Source organism: Leptonychotes weddellii, chromosome 10 (genome assembly GCF_054177405.1).
Source record: "Leptonychotes weddellii isolate Sample4059 chromosome 10, ASM5417740v2, whole genome shotgun sequence".
NCBI lineage: Eukaryota > Metazoa > Chordata > Mammalia > Carnivora > Phocidae > Leptonychotes > Leptonychotes weddellii.
Genome location: NC_138378.1, coordinates 43,106,472 through 43,123,636, shown reverse-complemented (window position 1 = coordinate 43,123,636; position 17,165 = coordinate 43,106,472). Strand labels below are relative to the sequence as shown.

At 43.2% G+C, this 17,165-nt stretch overlaps 1 protein-coding gene across 1 annotated transcript; it reads left to right on the top strand.

Moving 5' to 3' along the window:
* The first annotated feature begins 1,763 nt into the window (after positions 1–1,763).
* VSX1 (visual system homeobox 1) lies at positions 1,764–7,664 on the top strand. Its single transcript, XM_006741180.2, has 5 exons — positions 1,764–2,395; positions 4,276–4,354; positions 4,782–4,905; positions 5,910–6,090; positions 7,301–7,664. The coding sequence occupies exons 1-5, from the start codon at positions 1,972–1,974 to the stop codon at positions 7,585–7,587; spliced, it is 1,095 nt and encodes a 364-aa protein (XP_006741243.1). The 5' UTR covers positions 1,764–1,971; the 3' UTR covers positions 7,588–7,664.
* The last annotated feature ends 9,501 nt before the right edge of the window (positions 7,665–17,165 follow it).

The following is a 17,165-nucleotide window of genomic DNA, read 5'->3' as shown; positions in this document are numbered from 1 at the left end:
CCTCTGGGTTCCAGGCCATCCACTTGAGGTCTGTCCTCTCGGTAATCACCTGCCTCCCCGGGGAAAGGATTAGGGGAGAGAGACTTTAAGACCCTAGCCGAGGCGGGGGGAGGGGGGAGGTTTTTGGCACTCCAGGCTGCAGGCGCTGACCCCGGTTGAGCCACCTTGGGGCGGATGGTCCCGCCTGTCTACACCCCGGACTTGGTCTCAAAATGTGTGGATCGTTAGGTGTCTTACTAAACCGTGGGCCCAAATTCTTAATTACAAACGACTATTCTGCTGGGCAAAGAGCTAGAGCACTTGGCTGGGTCCTGTGTCAATAACACCTTCCTTTAAAACCAGAGATAAATTTGGGGAGAAATTCCTGGCGGAGCCGAAAATGACGCTGGCGTCTAAAGCCGCCCCTGACCCCCAGCGATTCAAAAGACAATTATCCCAAAGGAAAGTTATTGTTTTGCTAATACCAGGAACAGCTTGCGAGGGGGGAGATTTGGGTCTTTAATAATGGAAAGTTAATGCCCAGCCTGTTGTAATTATCTTTATCGGAAGCTCCTCTAATCTGCATGTTTAACAGAGGACCCACTCGAAGGTGCAGCCAGCCGTAGACCCACTTTTCAGGGCTCGGTCTCCTCTCCCGCGCGCGCAGGGAACGGCGCCGCGTCCCGGTGGGCTGAGAGTTTTCACCTCTCTCGCTAGATACCTCAGACTGCTGGGCCCTCAGCGAGACACTGAAGAGATTCCGTTTCCAGGATTCTATGTTTGGGAAGGGTGGGCTCAAGGTTTAGAACTATTGGGGTTGGGTGGACTCAAATTTTTGGCGTGTGAGCCAGGAGTGGTTTACTCACGTGCTTTGTTTGGCGCCAACTTTAACAAATCAGGAAGTTTCACAGGACAATCGGGATTTCTTTGAATAATCCTAAAATCTGACAGTAATTTGTTTGCCTCCTTGAAGAGGGGTGCCTCCTAGCAGACAGGTCTTATGTTCCGATTTACCCCCCCACACTCAATTTAGAGTTGCCAGATAAAATACTGATATATTCTTACACACACACACAAAAATATTCGTTGTTTATCTGAAATTCAAATTTCATTGGACCTCTAGTACTTTTGTTTACTAAACCGGTCACTCTTCTTCGGTCCACTCTACATCTGTCTCTCTCTACTTCTTCCCCCAGTTCGTGTGAGTTTTGCCCCGGCTAAAGCCATTTAGGGAGCTGGGAGTGGCTTTGGCTGGAGGTGAAGTGGGAGTGGATTAAATAAACGCTTTCCACTCCCTTCCCCTTGAGATTTTCGGGGAAGGCTCTGGCGGTGGAGTTGGAGGGCTGGCGTGTGTTGTATTGGTGGTAGTGTGGCTGGGAATGAGGTCCTAAGTCTTTTTAAAAAATATTTTTTAAAAGTTTTATTTATTTAAGTAATCTCTACACCCTACGTGGGACTCAAACTCACAACCCGAGAGTCAGAGTCGCATATTCCTCTGACTGAGCCAGCCAGGTACCCCGAGGCCCTAGGTCTTAATGGGCAACTGGGTCTTGGGAGGAGGCTTTGGGGCAGCTGTGAGCGGGACCTCCACCTAGAGAAAGGAAGACCACACCGGGGCCTGAATATGCGGCTTTTAGAGGAACAGGCAGATAGCCGGATCGTCCCCTTCCTACTTTCTTCTCCCTGAGAATGGGGGGGGGGGGCGGTGGATGGGGGGATCGGCTGGGGAGTGGGCAGGAGGACAGCTGTAGAAGAGAGAGAAGGAGGTGATTGAGGGGACTGCAGCTGGGAGGGCGGCGACCGAGGGGAGGGAAACTAGTGGCGTCCCCATCTCGCGGGGTCCGAGGCGATGACGCGTCCGCGCCCCACTGATTGGAGCCCTCCTGGCCTTCCGCGCCCGACGGGCGGTCCGGTAGTATAAAGCGTCCTCTGAGCTGCTCCCACTCTGCAAACGTGACCTAGAGAAGGTCAAGCCTCGGCGACTGAGAAGCAATGACCTACCGGGACGCACTTTACGACGGGCGCTCCAGGAGCAGGGCGCTGGTGCCTGGCGGCTCCCCTAGTGGCTCGCGCCCCCGCGGCTTCGCCATCACCGACCTGCTGGGCCTGGAGGCTGAGGTGCCTGCGCCTGCCGGCCCCGGGCCAGGATCTGGTTGTGAGGCCTCCCCGGCCGCACCCTGCACGGGTCCGGGTCTCGGGGGCTCCTGCCTCGCGCGCGGGGCCCTCCCACTGGGGCTCGGCCTTCTCTGCGGCTTCGGCGCGCAGCCTCCTGTGGCTGCTCGGGCGCCCTGCCTGCTCCTAGCCGACGTGCCTTTCCTGCCACCCGGAGCGCCTGAACCTGCTGCCCAGCAAGCCCCAGGTCGTCCACCGCCCCAGCTCAGCAGCCAGAAGAGCAGCGAGAGCGTCCCGACGTCCGGTAATCAGGCCAGGCCATCAGGGTCTTGCCCCTGTTTCCTCCGGCTTGGGGCCATGCTGGGGTAACTCACCATCGCCTCACTGAGCCCCTATTCCCAGCATCCTGGATCTAAGGGGAGTCGGGACCCCAGAGCGTGGCCCCGTCGGGGGAGGCGTATTCTCGCAGCCTCGCTCCCTGCCGCTTGGCTCTCCCCAAATCCCTGCCTCTTCTCCGGGATTTGGTCCCGCAGCACAGCAGATATCACCACCACCAGGTTCTGGACCTACCCTGGGGGTCTCGGCAACCAAGCAGCGGTCTCCTGAGGGTTTTTCCCCAGCGCCCGGGGCGAGTCTCGGCCTCTGCGAACGGCAGAGGTCAGTGAGGCCTGGGTGTGCTTGTTCATCACCAGCACAGAACCCAGTACCCTGCAGGCGCTCAAAGGTTTGCTGGATTGAAAGATTGAAGAGCTCGAGGCCTGGAGGCCTGGAACTGTCCGCCTCTGGGGTGCTGAAAAGGGAGTCTAGGTACTGCGCTTTTCAACCTCGCGCAGACTTCCCTTCTCCCCACACGTGAGAAAGGAAGTAACCTCGTCAATTTCGTTGTTCTATGCTCAGCATTTTGTTCCGAGCCCAGCTATTTCCTCAAAGAAGTTGAGGCGGAATATGGGGAAAGACAAGGAGGCCATGAAATTCTATAAAGAGCAGAGGCAAAAAAATTGAGAGGTCTGGGGTGTGGGTGGAAGAAAACGGAGAATTATACAAGAAAACGTGGACTGAGAGAAACTATATAGTAGAACCTAGAGTTGAGCATCCAGGCAGCCAAGGCAAAAAGCGTACATTGAGTATCCACTGATAATAAAAGACAAAATAATAAAAGTAAACATGCCAGATCAGCAGGCAAGCAAACTTTCATTCTGCTTTTAAAAATCTATTCATAAGTCTCTCTGTAAGATAAAACAAACCCTTCTATTAGTAATTTCACTAAAAATCCAGAAACTGCCTTCATAGGATGAGTTCTTTCCTCTGTGGACACTGATAAAATGAAAGGCAAAATATGGCTAAATTTTGTCAAGAGTGAGTTTCCTGGACCCCACTTCCAGAGATTCAGAATTGGTATAGCAAGGCAGGGAGTGAAGTCCTGACAAGGGTTCTGATGTCAAACCTCAGCCCCCACCCCTGCTTAGAGAAATGTTGGTGTATGGATTAAGAAGAGGGATTAGAGGTGGAAGGAAGTGGATGAATTTGGGAGCTGGGAGCTAAGTAGGGGTAGAGAGTGCCATTAACAGCCAAGTAGCTTCACACAGTCTGGGGTTTGAATCCCAACTTCACCAAGTACAACCTGTGTGATCTTGGGCAAGTTACTTAATCTCCCCACATCTCAGCTTCCTCATCTGTAAAAATAGGACAATAATAGCAGCTACCTTGGAGTTCTTTTATTTTGTGAAGAATAACTGCGATAATGCATGGACAGTGCTAAGCAGAGTGCCTAGAATATAGTAAGTGCTAACAATGCTAAAGTGTATTATTAAATACTCACATACCCTAGCAGAATCATAACTTCAGTCCTCATATTAGAATCTGGAGGAGAAAGTGAAAAATATGCTCGCCTTTTTTTTTTTTTTTAAGATTTATTTATTTATTTGAGCAAGAGCGCGCATGCACAAGTGGGGGATGAAGGAGAGAGAATCTCAAGCAGACTCCACGTTCAGCATGGAGCCTAACTTGGGGCTCAGTCTCATAACCCTGAGATCATGACCTGAGCTGAAACCAAGAATGGGGGACTTGACCGACTGTGCCACCCAGGTGCCCTGAAAAATATGCTCACCTTTAAAAACAGTTTTTTTTCTTTTTAATAAAAGGTAATGTGCTCACCTTTAAAATCTCTTTCTCCTGTGCTAACAGATGAGGACAGCCCACCTGAAGACAGGAGTGGACTGAAAGTGTCCCCCACCCCTGGCAAGAGGAAGAAGAGGCGGCACAGGTATACAATCAGGCTGTCTTCCCTGGCCCTTTACTCAGGACACAGAATCTGAGAATCTATGGGACTGCATTATGGCAGGCCCTGTGGCCTCCTGGTTGACACACAGTAGCCATTTGAGAACATAATTCTGCTATTCACAGGAGGCTGCAGGATAATCTTTGTAACATTTTAAAGACACATTTTTGTGGATCTTTAAAGTAGATCTTCTTGAATTCATTGAGGAGGAAAAATATACTAAAGAACTCTGTTTTGTTTGAACCAAACTTCTGGACTTTCCAGAGGCTAATCATTCAGAGGTGGGATATCCAGTTACCATGAGGCGGCCTTTTAGGGTGTGGAAAGGCGGGCATGGGGTCTTCTACATCTGGGAAGCCTGGCAGTCTCCTGTGGACATGCACTCATGCGTGTGCTTTGGGTCTTCCTACAGGACTGTTTTCACTGCCCACCAGCTGGAAGAGTTGGAGAAGGCATTCAGCGAGGCCCACTATCCTGATGTGTATGCCCGGGAAATGCTGGCTGTGAAAACTGAGCTCCCGGAAGACCGAATACAGGTGTCTGGAGTCCCCTTTCTCTTTCCCAAAGACATCACAGAGAACATGTTTTTCTCATATACACACAGCCACCTCTAAACAACCCAACACATTTCCCTTGACACACAAACTGAGGCTCACTTAGCTGCAGGTACCACAATGCTAGAGCCATTCTGTATGCTTATTCCAAGAAGACATCCTCTGTAACCTGAATGATTTTTTCCTTTTATTAATTAATTCCTTAAAATTACACAATAATGTGTGCTACAACTAAAAACTATATATATAGTTATATCTATCTATAACTATCTATCTATCTGTCATTTATCTATCAATCATCTCTTTGACTATCATTCCCTGAGAGAAACGAATATAAATAGCCTATTGTAACATTTCTGCACACCATCTCTGTGTCATATATATTTGGCACTGAATATGTTTATATGTATGTGCCTGTAGATATATGTATACTTATACACATGGAATTTTGCTCTTTGTTTTTACAAAAAGGTATTGTGTTATACTTCTTAGCCTCTTTGCTTGACAACACATCTTAGACATTTCTCCAGGTCAGAAGATATGCCATTAACTCTTTAACAGCTAATTAATATTCCATATTGTTTCTTTATTAAGATAATATTTTCGAGGAGAAATAGCACCAACAAACCAAAAACCTGATATTAAAAGGGACCATTGCAAGCATGAACTGTTTCCAATCAATGAGAAAAATCAGGAGACATAGTAGTCCACTTCTTTACATGATGTGGGAAAGAATACTTTAATTTTATTTTTGTCATCCCTGGCTCTCTGGAAAACCTTAGTGGAAACTGATTGAACATTATCCTCACAATAGGATGAGTCCCTGTGAGCTTTGAGTGAATAGTAGACATAGCTCCTGTAAGGTGTGGGACTTGAACGACTAGTTGGCTGTTTTTAGAACCCCCTGCTCAGGGATACCTAGGAGCATCCTCTTTACTGTGTCTCCTCCTATATGCTCTTCTGCTTCCTGTCCTGCCTCACATTAGGTCTGGTTTCAAAACCGGAGGGCCAAGTGGCGGAAACGGGAGAAGCGCTGGGGTGGCAGCAGCGTGATGGCCGAGTACGGGCTTTATGGGGCCATGGTGCGACACTGCATCCCACTGCCAGACTCCGTCCTCAACTCCACCGAGGGTGGCCTGGTTGGTTCCTGTGCACCCTGGCTCTTGGGTAAGGAAGAGGGCCCTGCAGCCAGCAAGAGGGCCAGAGATGCTGGGGGAAGGGGCAGGGTTCCCTGAAGAGCAGCCATTTGCAAAGCCAGTCAATGTACATTTACTCAGATTTGGGCCCAGAATATCACATCAATTTTAATTAATTCAAAGGCTTGAACTATGGTCAGTAGAATTATTTTTCATCAGAACTGTGTAGACAGTGTGTGGAAAGGTCACATCAGGCTTTGGTTCTAAGAGTAGAACGATATACTTGTAATATGTGAAATATGTTTCCAAAATGTCATGTGCTATTACAGTGTTTGGAAACCATACAATTTAGAGCTCATGGTAATAGGAATGAGGACAGTGCTAAGCAGTAACCCCCTGCATACCAGACCCAGGAGGTCCGGGGTCTGGGTCCTAGTTCTGCCATTAACAACCTGCTTTTCTGTCTCTTAGACTTTTGGTGCTAGAACAGTCTACATGGGTGAGGTCCAAGCTTTGGGGCTGGGCATTCTGGTTGTTTTCTGTTTGCTGTTACCAGAGACTAATGGGCAGGGATCACACCTTGGAGGAATGAGTCACAAGATAGCACCCAGGGCGGGGTGGGAGATTAGAGTTAGGTGTGTGTGTGTGTGTGTGTGTGTGTGTGGAATTCTAGGTTGGTGTGGGGAGATTTTTTGTTTTGCAAACACTTTTTTAGCCCCTACCCATCATTCGCTATGCTGAGACTAGAGATAACAATTGTAAATATGGCCTTGATTTTGCCCTCAAAGACTGAAGAAACAAAGAGAATTTTGGGCAGGGAACCAAGTCCACCCCTCTGAACTTCCACAAGCAAGCCAGGTGTGGGGCAATGGTGCTTACTAGCATCTGCAGACCTGTGGCCACATAAGAAAGTGGGTCCAGTGCTGCCAGACATTCTTACTTTCAGAGAAGCTGGAAGTCTGGCTTTAAATGTGCAATCTCCTGATTTTAAAACATTGGCAACAATTAAATAAAAAAAAAATCACTTGGATACCTTTGCTGGCTGCACTCCACAGGCCGACATCAGACTTCTACCCTTCATGGGGGTAGTTACCTACCTGGCTCCCCTAGAGGCCCCAGAGACAGGCACTGATGAGGGCACTTTTAATGGGATTTAAAGAACAAAGACAAGGAAGAGATTTACAAAACTGCTGAATTTGGAGATATCTATTTTTATTTTTTCTCTTTTCCTTTTTTGCAAGGGATGCATAAAAAATCCACAGGGATGATAAGGAGACCAGGAAATGAAGAAAAGCTGGCAGGACTCTGGGACTCAGACCACCTCCAGGAAGGTTCTAGCCCAAGACAGGCAGGACCCCAGAGAGGCTCAGATGAAGCCAGCCCTGAGAACGGCTTGGAAGATGTGGCCATTGATCTCTCCAGCTCTGCCCGGCAGGAGACCAAGAAAACACACCAGGGTGCCAGTGCCCGAGGATGCTCAGACTCCTTGGGGCTGGAGGGGCTCCAGCCAGGAAAGGTGGGAGCCTGATGAGGCCCACAGGCCCGACCCTCAAAGGCTGGGCAATGTGCTCATCCCTCATGGCATTTTCCACAAGACAAAAGTTGTCTAAAACCAGTACTCTCAGCTGGATTTTCTTCTTCCAGTGTCAGGATACAATGTAAAGCCACTTGCTTTAAGAAGACAAAGGGATGATTTAGGGAAAATCCCATTTCACTCTAGAATGGAAACCATTCCTTAAAGGCACTTGAACCAGTTAATTTCATGTAAGATTTTATTTCTCTTTTGTAGAGCTTGAGGAGGGAGGATTTAAAGTTCAAAAAAACATATTTACTGCTGGGCCTCATTTTGAGATTTGGTTCAATATACTGTGTAGATTAATAGGTGAAGTCTGATGTTCTTACTCTGAATTTGAAAATATAAATTCATTTAACCTCCAGAGAATCAAATGTCTTTATAAATAGCAAAGACCCTATACCCCATATAATTCATTCATTCTATGAATGAATTATAGTATCTTTACCTTAAACTTGGCTTTGGACATTTCAGTTTTCTTGTTAGGCAATACTCTTGTATTATCCTGAGTGTCATTTGATAGGCTGTATATATCAGAACTCATAAACAAGAAAGAAAGACATACTTTCCCTTCCCTTCTGAAATATTATGGGACCGTGTTTAAATAATTGTTCAATATCTATAAGTGTTTTAAAGTCAGATGAGGCTTCTTGGTCTTCTAAAATTTATGTTTGAAAGCACTTTAGCGACTTGGATTTCATGAATGTTTCCTTTCCTATATTTCTTTTGCCACTTATTTATTATTTAAGAATAAATGTTGTGTGGTTTGTTTGCTTCTCAGGGTGCTCCTTCTGTTACAGGTGTATACAACTCCACTATCACTGATCCCCTAACAAAGCTCCTCCCCCTGCAGCCCCTTTGGCCCTTTTTAATCTCAGGACATCTTCAGGCTGTAGCATGTATCATGTGTAGCTTTGTAAACTCCCACTGGGTGGCAGCCAGGTCTAATGAACCTTTTATTATTTATTTTATTTTATATTTTATTTTATTTTATTTTATTTGACAGAGAGAGAATGCACATGTGTGAGAGTGAGTTGGCATGCAAGAATGGGGGCGGGGAGGGGCAAAAGGAGAGGGAGATCATGACCTGAGTGGAAATCAAGAGTTGGATGCTTAACTGACTGAGCCACCCAGGTGCCCCAATTCACCTTTTATTTATTTATTTATATTTTAAAGATTTTATTTATTTATTTGACAGAGAGAGCACAGTGAAAGAAGAAACATAAGCAGGGGGAGTGGGAGAGGGAGAAGCAGGCTTCCCACAGAGCAGGGAGCCCGATGTGGGTCTCGATCCCAGGACCCTGGGATCATGACCTGAGCCAAAGGCAGACGCTTAACGACTGAGCCACCCAGGCACCCCCCTAATTCACCTTTTAGAGTTCAAGTACAGAGAGAGCTTAGATTCATGAGACAGAAATGTGAAACTTCATGAAGAAGCCAGAGTGGGGAAGGAAAGTGGGGATCCCCCATTTGAGAGGCCTTCTCTGGAAATTGGTGCAGTCAGACTGGGCCTGCTTTTCTCATCTCTCCAGATGAGAAAAGAGAGGCTTCCTTCCTCTGGTCTATCTTTCCCATCCTAGCTAGTTCCTTACTATTGTGAGAAGTAAGTGTTACCTATTCTTACTGTAGAAACAGAGAACCATGAGCACTACCTTCTTTTATTCATTCTGGCTCATAGAGATCATGGCGGAATCCTGAGACTAAAGGGCGAAAGAGCAGGTATTGGTGAAGAACTCTAGCAATTATGTTCTCTTTCATGTCTAGAGGCAGCAGACCAGGCTCTGAGCCAAGTGGCCATGCTTGTTCTGGACCATCTTCTGCCTCACAGCTGTTTTTAAGATTCTTGCTTCCATCTCTCTTCCATCTCCAGGGTTGAGTTTGGGGGACGGAGCTGGTAACTTGTGCAACTTACATATATTGCACTCATAGAATAAAATATTATGCAGCTGCTAAAAATGGTAACTGGGCATATTTACTTATGTAGTAAGGTATTAATGAAATGTTGGTGAGTAAAAAAACCCTAAATAAATGGAAATAAAGATATAAGTAGAAATAAACAAATATGTAAAGCAGAATGAAAATGAAATAAACATTTTATATAAAAATATACAAATAGTGGACAAATTTCTCTGCAATATTATAAAGGAAAAGAAAACAGGAAGAGGCAAAAGAGAAAGGGACCAGAACCAGTAATGTAGACCATTTCAATATATAAGAAAATACTATTCATGACTGGAAAATATATTGATATGTTTTAAAGATCTCCCACAAATGGACACATTTTCTGGAAAAATACATATTACTAACAATGACTCCAGAATAAGCATGAAATTTGAAAAATCACTAACCAAGAAAGTCATAAACAGTTGTACTATAGACAGAAGGTCCTCCCCCAGGAATGCAAAGAGAATTTAATATCGTGAAAGAAAAGTATTTAAACATTTTATTAACAACTCAAACAACTGAATGAATCTTAACATTCATTCAAGAAATACCTATTTCTTTAAAAAAACTTAAAAAGTAGGAATAGAAGGATGCTTATTTCAAAAATAGCATCTTAATATTTTATAATGCATATGTACACACACACATATATCTAAAAGCACAGTCTTTGAGGTGGCTGTGTTACCTTCATAACATGACCTTTCTGATCTCTCAGTTTTTTCAATCCTAAAATGGGGATAGTAATAGAACATTCTCATTTCCCCAGAAGATTAGATAAGAGGACATAAGTAATGTACTTAGCTCAGTTCTGGCATGGCAGAGAAAAAGCAAAATAAATATTAGCTGTTATATGACTATTACTGGCATTCCTATTAATATTAAGACTCAAATGAGAATACTTATCACCATTATTTAACAGCATGGGATCAACTAAGTACAGAATGGAATAGCAACCTATTGGAATGTTCCTTGTAAGCAACATTTAGGAAGAGTTCCAGGAACAAAGTAGGATAGACTTTCGGTCTTCTTTCATACTTTCTTAGTTTCATAAAATTAGTATGTAAAAATAAAATAAACTTGTTAATATTAAAGTAATAATACCTGTTTTCAATTTAGAGCTAAGTTCACACTGGACAACAACTCTTAAAAATACAGTGCGAAAACTTTTTATGATGAAAAGTCTGTACTCTGCCCATGTCTCCTGTCTGGTTCTCAAAAGTGCCAGTTTGATAATGAAGAAATAAGCAGGCATTTTACACATAGTCTTCTCAAACCCTTACTGAAATCATGCAGCAGGTCAAAGTGAGGTCTGACCACAGGCTGACAACAAGACTGAATCATTTCCAGCTCTCAAAATTGTTTCCTGGCTGAAATGTGACTGTAAAAGCTCAAAAGGAGATTTAAAAAAATCACAATTTTAGCAAGGCCCATTTGGAGAGATTCTTAGTATGTCACACTCCCAGCTAGCCTTCAGCAGCAGGATGCGGCGCATCAGTGCATGAGAAGTGTTCATGAACTCAGGAGATATTTTCAGAAATGACACCTGAACAAGACGTGGAAATCACTATTGTTTCCTTTGGTTTAGCAGTATAAATATTATAAACTATCCGCACACAATATATATATTTCTGAACCATTTAAGAGGAAGTTGCTTACATCATCTGCCCCTTTATCTCTTTTTTTCTGGCCTTATTGAGATATAATTGACATAGACCATTGTGTACAATCTGATGATTTGATACATATATATATATATTGCAAAACGTTTACTGCAATAGGTGAGTTAACACATCCTTCACCTCACAGCATTACCATTTATTGTTGTTATGGTGAGAACATTAAAATGCTACTCTCATAACTACTTTCAAGTATGCAGTGTGGTATTGACAACTTATGGTCACCATGCTGTACCTTAGATCGCCCAGAATTTATCTTGTAACTAAAAGTTTGTACCTTTTGACCAATATCTACCCATTTCCTCCACTCCTCTGCCCTGGCAATCACCATTCTACTCTGTTTCTATGGGTTTCATGTTTTCACATTCCACATATAAGTGAGATCGTATAGTATTTGTCTTTCTCTGTGTTGGTTTGCAAGCTCCTCAGGAGCTTCCTAGGTGAAATCTGAAACCTGTATGCAACTGTATGCGGAGGGTAGGGAGAGATGGAAGAAAGAGGCAGGCACTCCAGGTTGGTAGGGACAGTTCTAATATGCAAAAGAAACTTATACATAAGAGGCTTTTCTTGGGTGGCAGCAAGATAAGTAGATTTCTGCACCTGCCTGCCAGATCTTAAAAGTTTTTACAGAGGTCTTAAGTGGGTTCAGTCACATATACTGTCCAGATGGTTTCAGGACCACATTCACTTTCTCAAGTTTGTGTTCCTAGGGAAGCCTCTGGAAGTGGGAAAGGAAAGTGGAATGCACGTTCTAGGAACAGAGGAGGGGGTGAGGATCTTCTGATTATCAGGGTCCAGCTCATGGGCGAACTGGCAGTCATATCTTCTGGATGACCTCCCCCAACAGTCTGTCTGACTTATTTCACTTAGCATAAAATCCTCAAGGTCCATCCATATTGTTGCAAATGGCAGGATTTCCTTCTTTTTGTGGCTGAATAATATTCCATTATATATTCATAAATTATATATATGTTATATATATTTATTGCATATATATATCAATTATATGTATATATCTCACTTTCTTTAGCCATTCATCTGTCAGTAGACACTTAGGTTGTTTCCATGTCTTGGCTATTATAAATAATACTGCAGTGAACCATGGGGGTGCAGATATCTCCACAAGGTACTGATTTCATCTCCTTTGGATCTATCCCCAGAAGTTGGATTGCTGGATCATATGGTAGTTCTTTTTTTAATTTTTAAAAGAACTTCCATACTCTTTTCCATTGTGGCTGTACCTGCTTCTTTATCTCTTAAAGCTGTGTGTATTTCCTAAGGATAAGGTTATACAGGAATATCCCTGATGTGAGCAGCTGAAAGGATTAGAAGGGTGGCTGAGTAGAAAGGCTGAGTGTGGGAGATAGGGCAGGGACTCCTGTTACCTGTTATACAACCTCCTGCATTATTTGAGTTTTTAACAGGGACATATAATTATTTGATTAATAATTTTTAAAAGATTTTATTTTTAAGTAATCTCTATACCCCACATGGGGCTCGAACTCACAACCCTGAGATCAAGAGCCGCATGCTCCACTGACTGAGCCAGTGAGCCACCTGGCTAGGTCCCCAACAATTTTTTAAAATAAGGGAAACTTATGTTGGAAGGCACATATTTTGGAGGTAGGTGGGCATGCTAATTGTTTTTCAAGTCCTTTGAGGAGGTCAAATTGGTGGACAAGGCTATGTATGATCTGGGGAAGAATCCTTTCCTGTCTAGAAGAATAAATCACTTCCCATCTACTCAGGCATTTAGAAACTCTTGCAGGTGGTGTCCTAGGAATTCAAATTTTAAGTACTTTGAAGGTTGAGAGATTCAGACTTTCTGCTCTGCATTTCCATATTGCTGAGCTCATGCTGGGCATATAATGGCAGCTAATGAACTCTAGGCCATTTGTTTTGATATTGCTTTTGAGATTCTTTGGCCTCACTTTGGACACTGAGTAGGGGCTGCAAAGTTTTTCAGAATTCTGGGAATGAGAACAAGGGTCTGTAATGGGTGTAGCGATTTCCCTAGCAGGTCTAAGAAGACATGTCTCTCCAAGAATTGTTGTGAAATACTCTATTTCCCAATTTTAACTTTGGTTCATCTGGGCCCCTATTTAAGGGATTTTATCAGATAGCACACAAGCTGCTTCAAACCCTGTTTTGGTGTATGATCACCTTTAGCTACACCCTTTAATGCTGCTGAATTTTCCTCCTTTGGGCAATTTCTCATGCAGCTTTATTCTGCCTAAATAAGCATGCCAATTTCCCTTTATTATCACTGATGATCCCTCTTCCAGACTCCCCACTTGCAGGCCTCCCAGATATGCAAAGGTTCAACAATCTTAGAATGAAGGTAAAGATCTTCCAGGTTTGTTGTATTCTTTCCCACATCTGGCACCTGGTTGATGAAGGTAAAATGGTATCCATGACGTCTAGGTCCAATGTACAGATGTAGAAAGCTGCTCTTTAGAAACATCTCTCCATATTAAAAGGCTTTGTCCATCACTCTGAAGTACTTCTACACCAGTTATCTATTAGGAGGGAACTGTGGATAGCCACAGCACTATTCTCACTTTTTTGGACACCCTCTCTCCTTAAAAGTTCATCCAAGGCTGGCTGCCTTTTGTCCCTTCCTTCCATCAAAAGGAAGGATGGAAAGAAGGAAGGAAGGAAGGAAGGATGGAAAGAAGGAAAGAAGGAAGGAAGGAAGGAAGGAAGGAAGGAAGGCAGGCATAAAAAACACAGAGACATCACAAGTTTACACACTGGTGCCACCTGTTGGCAAACACATTGATATACTTTTGCCTTGCTTTTAGCTTAGTACCAATCTAAATTCACAGCTTGAATATTTTTACGGGAAGGAATTTCTTTTGTTCTACCTTCATCTTTCCAACTCGCCCCCTAAATCACCAGCTGTGGCAGTCTTCTCATTGACTGCTGATCTGTGAAATGTCTCTGTTCACATAATTGTCCTGTTAGCCACCTTGCTGGTCTGTGGTTCAGCCTCATTTACCATTTTAGGACTTCTCTTTCACTGCCTTCCACCCAAGGCCACCAGCACTACCTCTTTTTCTCTTTCCCTCTTCAACACACTGTCAGTTTTGTACAATGACTAAAGTTGCATTAAATCCTGAACGAAGGCACTAGGGATGTAGCTGAGTGTGGGAGGTGGGGAGATTCTGGGATCTCTTTAAATATGATGTGTAGGGAGCATGTGGAGGGGTTGGAATTCCATAAAAATGAATATTGCAAGGAAGTGTGTTCATGTGTGTGTGGGGGTGGGGTGGGGTGGGGGAAGAAATCCATTTCTTTTACCAAGTAATACAATGAAGAGTCCTTCAAGAAATTTCTGATTGAGATACTCCTGTGATCCACATCACATCTTCTTGAACATCTCTTACTCTGGCTGCATCAACTGGCTTTGCAAGTCTGGCCGCTGCATGGAATGTCTCTTGCTTTCCACCTGGGCTTCTTGGACATTGAGGTATGGATCCTTCTGGGAGTTCACCTGGTACTTTCACCTGTGAGACTTGAAAGTGCAAAGAGTCACAACTCATGACCGGTGGGGGGTGGAATCCTTGTGAAGGAATGTTCCCTTTTCCACCCCTGTGATGGGCAAAACTCACGTGCATTCCACAAAACAACTGAACATCTTGGTGGAGCCCAGCCCCAGTGGCCCACAGGGGTGACCAGCTGGAGAATGGACCCTTGCTGTGGCATTCCCTCCTTCTTTCTCTCTCTCCTGCTCCTCTGCCACCACTCGTCTCCTTTCCCTGGATGTCCTCTCCAGCCAAGCCATGTGCTCACAAGTCCTCAAGGGTCTCAAGTGGGGTGGGATGGGGCCACATCCTAGCCATGACAGAAGTATAGTGGAATCTGAAGGAACTTTTATGATCTAAAATTCCATGCACAAAGACTGGCTTTACTGAATTCAGTTTTGTAAATAAAGCTTAAATCCAATCAAACAACCATTTTTGTGAATCTAAATGATATCCAGTCACTGTCCCAATTTTTATGAGATGGTTTTTGGGATTGTGTATACATGGCCTGAAAATTATGAGGGTCAATTTGTTAGTTTCTCCTTGTATTTCTGTCAATTTTTACTTTATGCTTTTGGAATTGTATTTTTAGGTGTACACAAGTTAAGAATTCCTGGATTTTCCTGGTGATCACTTACCGTATGTCATTTCCCTCTTTATCTCCCCTCCTATTTTGAATTATAGTTCATTTTGTCTGATATTTAATTCATATTTATTTGGTAAATATTTTCCATGCTTTCAGTATCAATATTTCTATATATTTACATTTTTAAGTTGAGGTATATGGCTTGAAAAAATACCTAGTTGGAATTTTTTTATCCATTCCAACAATCTTTGTCTTTAACAAGATAATTTACTCCATTTACATAGAATATAATTATTGACCTTTTGGAATTTATTTTCACTAATTTATTTTTATGTATGTTTAAAAACATTTTCCACCTTTTCTTTCTTTTAAATTTGTTTCTCTTTTCTATCCATATCTCAGATTGCTCAGATTTTCTTATTTTATTTTCCCTGCTACTAGATTAGAAGTTATGTTTCTATTTGTGGTTAATCTAGAAATTGTAACAGTCATATTTACTTAAATTTAAAACTCTCCCAACCACTGGAAGGATTATAGGATGCTACTCCTGTCCACTTCTACACTCCTGTTGTTCAGGATTTTGTTTCCATCTCTGATTAACTCCACCAAGTACACATTGCTGTTAAAATTATATTGCTAATGTTTGTTTTGGTTTACCCACAAGTGCAACAATTTTCTTGCTTACCCTCCTCTTGCCTTTCAGAACTTCATTTGGGGCTAATTTCTTTTCCTCCTGAAGGAATTCATTAGTGAGGGAGTAGAGTAGAGAATTCTATTAGTTTTTGTTTTGTACTTTGCACTTGTTCTTGAAAAATGATTTCACTAGCTACACTATTCACAGTTGACATTTTCCTATAATAGTTTAAAGATATACCACCTGTGCCGCTGTCCGTCTAATCACCCTTCCTGGGTGGGTGATCCACCTTTTCTTTCTGTTTTTATGACCTACTGCTTGTCTTCTCTTTGGTTTCTGACAGTTTTACTATGATGTGTGTAGGTGTTGATTTCATTTTATTTAACTGGCTTAGACTTTGTGCATTTTAGAGGCTGAGTGTGTCTTTCATTAATTCTGGAAAATGTGCAGCTTTTAACTCACTGAATATTGCCTCTTCTCATCGTCTCCTCTGGAACTTCAAATGTGTGTGTGTGTGTGTTCCACACCCCATGTCTTACACCTTCTTTTCCAAATTTTCTATCCTTTTGACTCTATGCTACAGTTTCTATTTAATGGGGGGAATTAGATTAATTATAGCTATTACTGATATGATGTTTGGACATAAATCCCTTGATCTTGTTTTATATTTTTTTTTTAAAGATTTTATTTATTTATTTGACAGAGAGAGTCACAGTGAGAGCAGGAACACAAGCAGGGGGAGCGGGAGAGGGAGAAGCAGGCTTCCTGCCGAGCAGGGAGCCCGATGCGGGGCTCGATCCCAGGACCCTGGGATCATGACCCGAGCCGAAGGCAGTCGCTTAACGACTGAGCCACCCAGGCGCCCCTTGTTTTATATTTTCTAACTTACAATTCTTGCTTGTTCCTTTCCCATCTTACTCATTTCAGCTTTTTTTTTGATTGACCAAATTTTGTTCCATTTCCTTCACCAATGATTTATAGTTACATTCTCTATTTCTAGTTTTCTAGAATTATTTCTGATTTCTAAAAACATAGTCTGTGTGTGTTTGGGCTGTAGTTTCTTCTCCAAATTCCACCATTTGTCTCCCATCTGCTAGGGGCTCCTCAGGATTTTCTTCAACCATGGTGTTATGGACCAAATGTTTGTGTGCCTCCAAAACTCATGT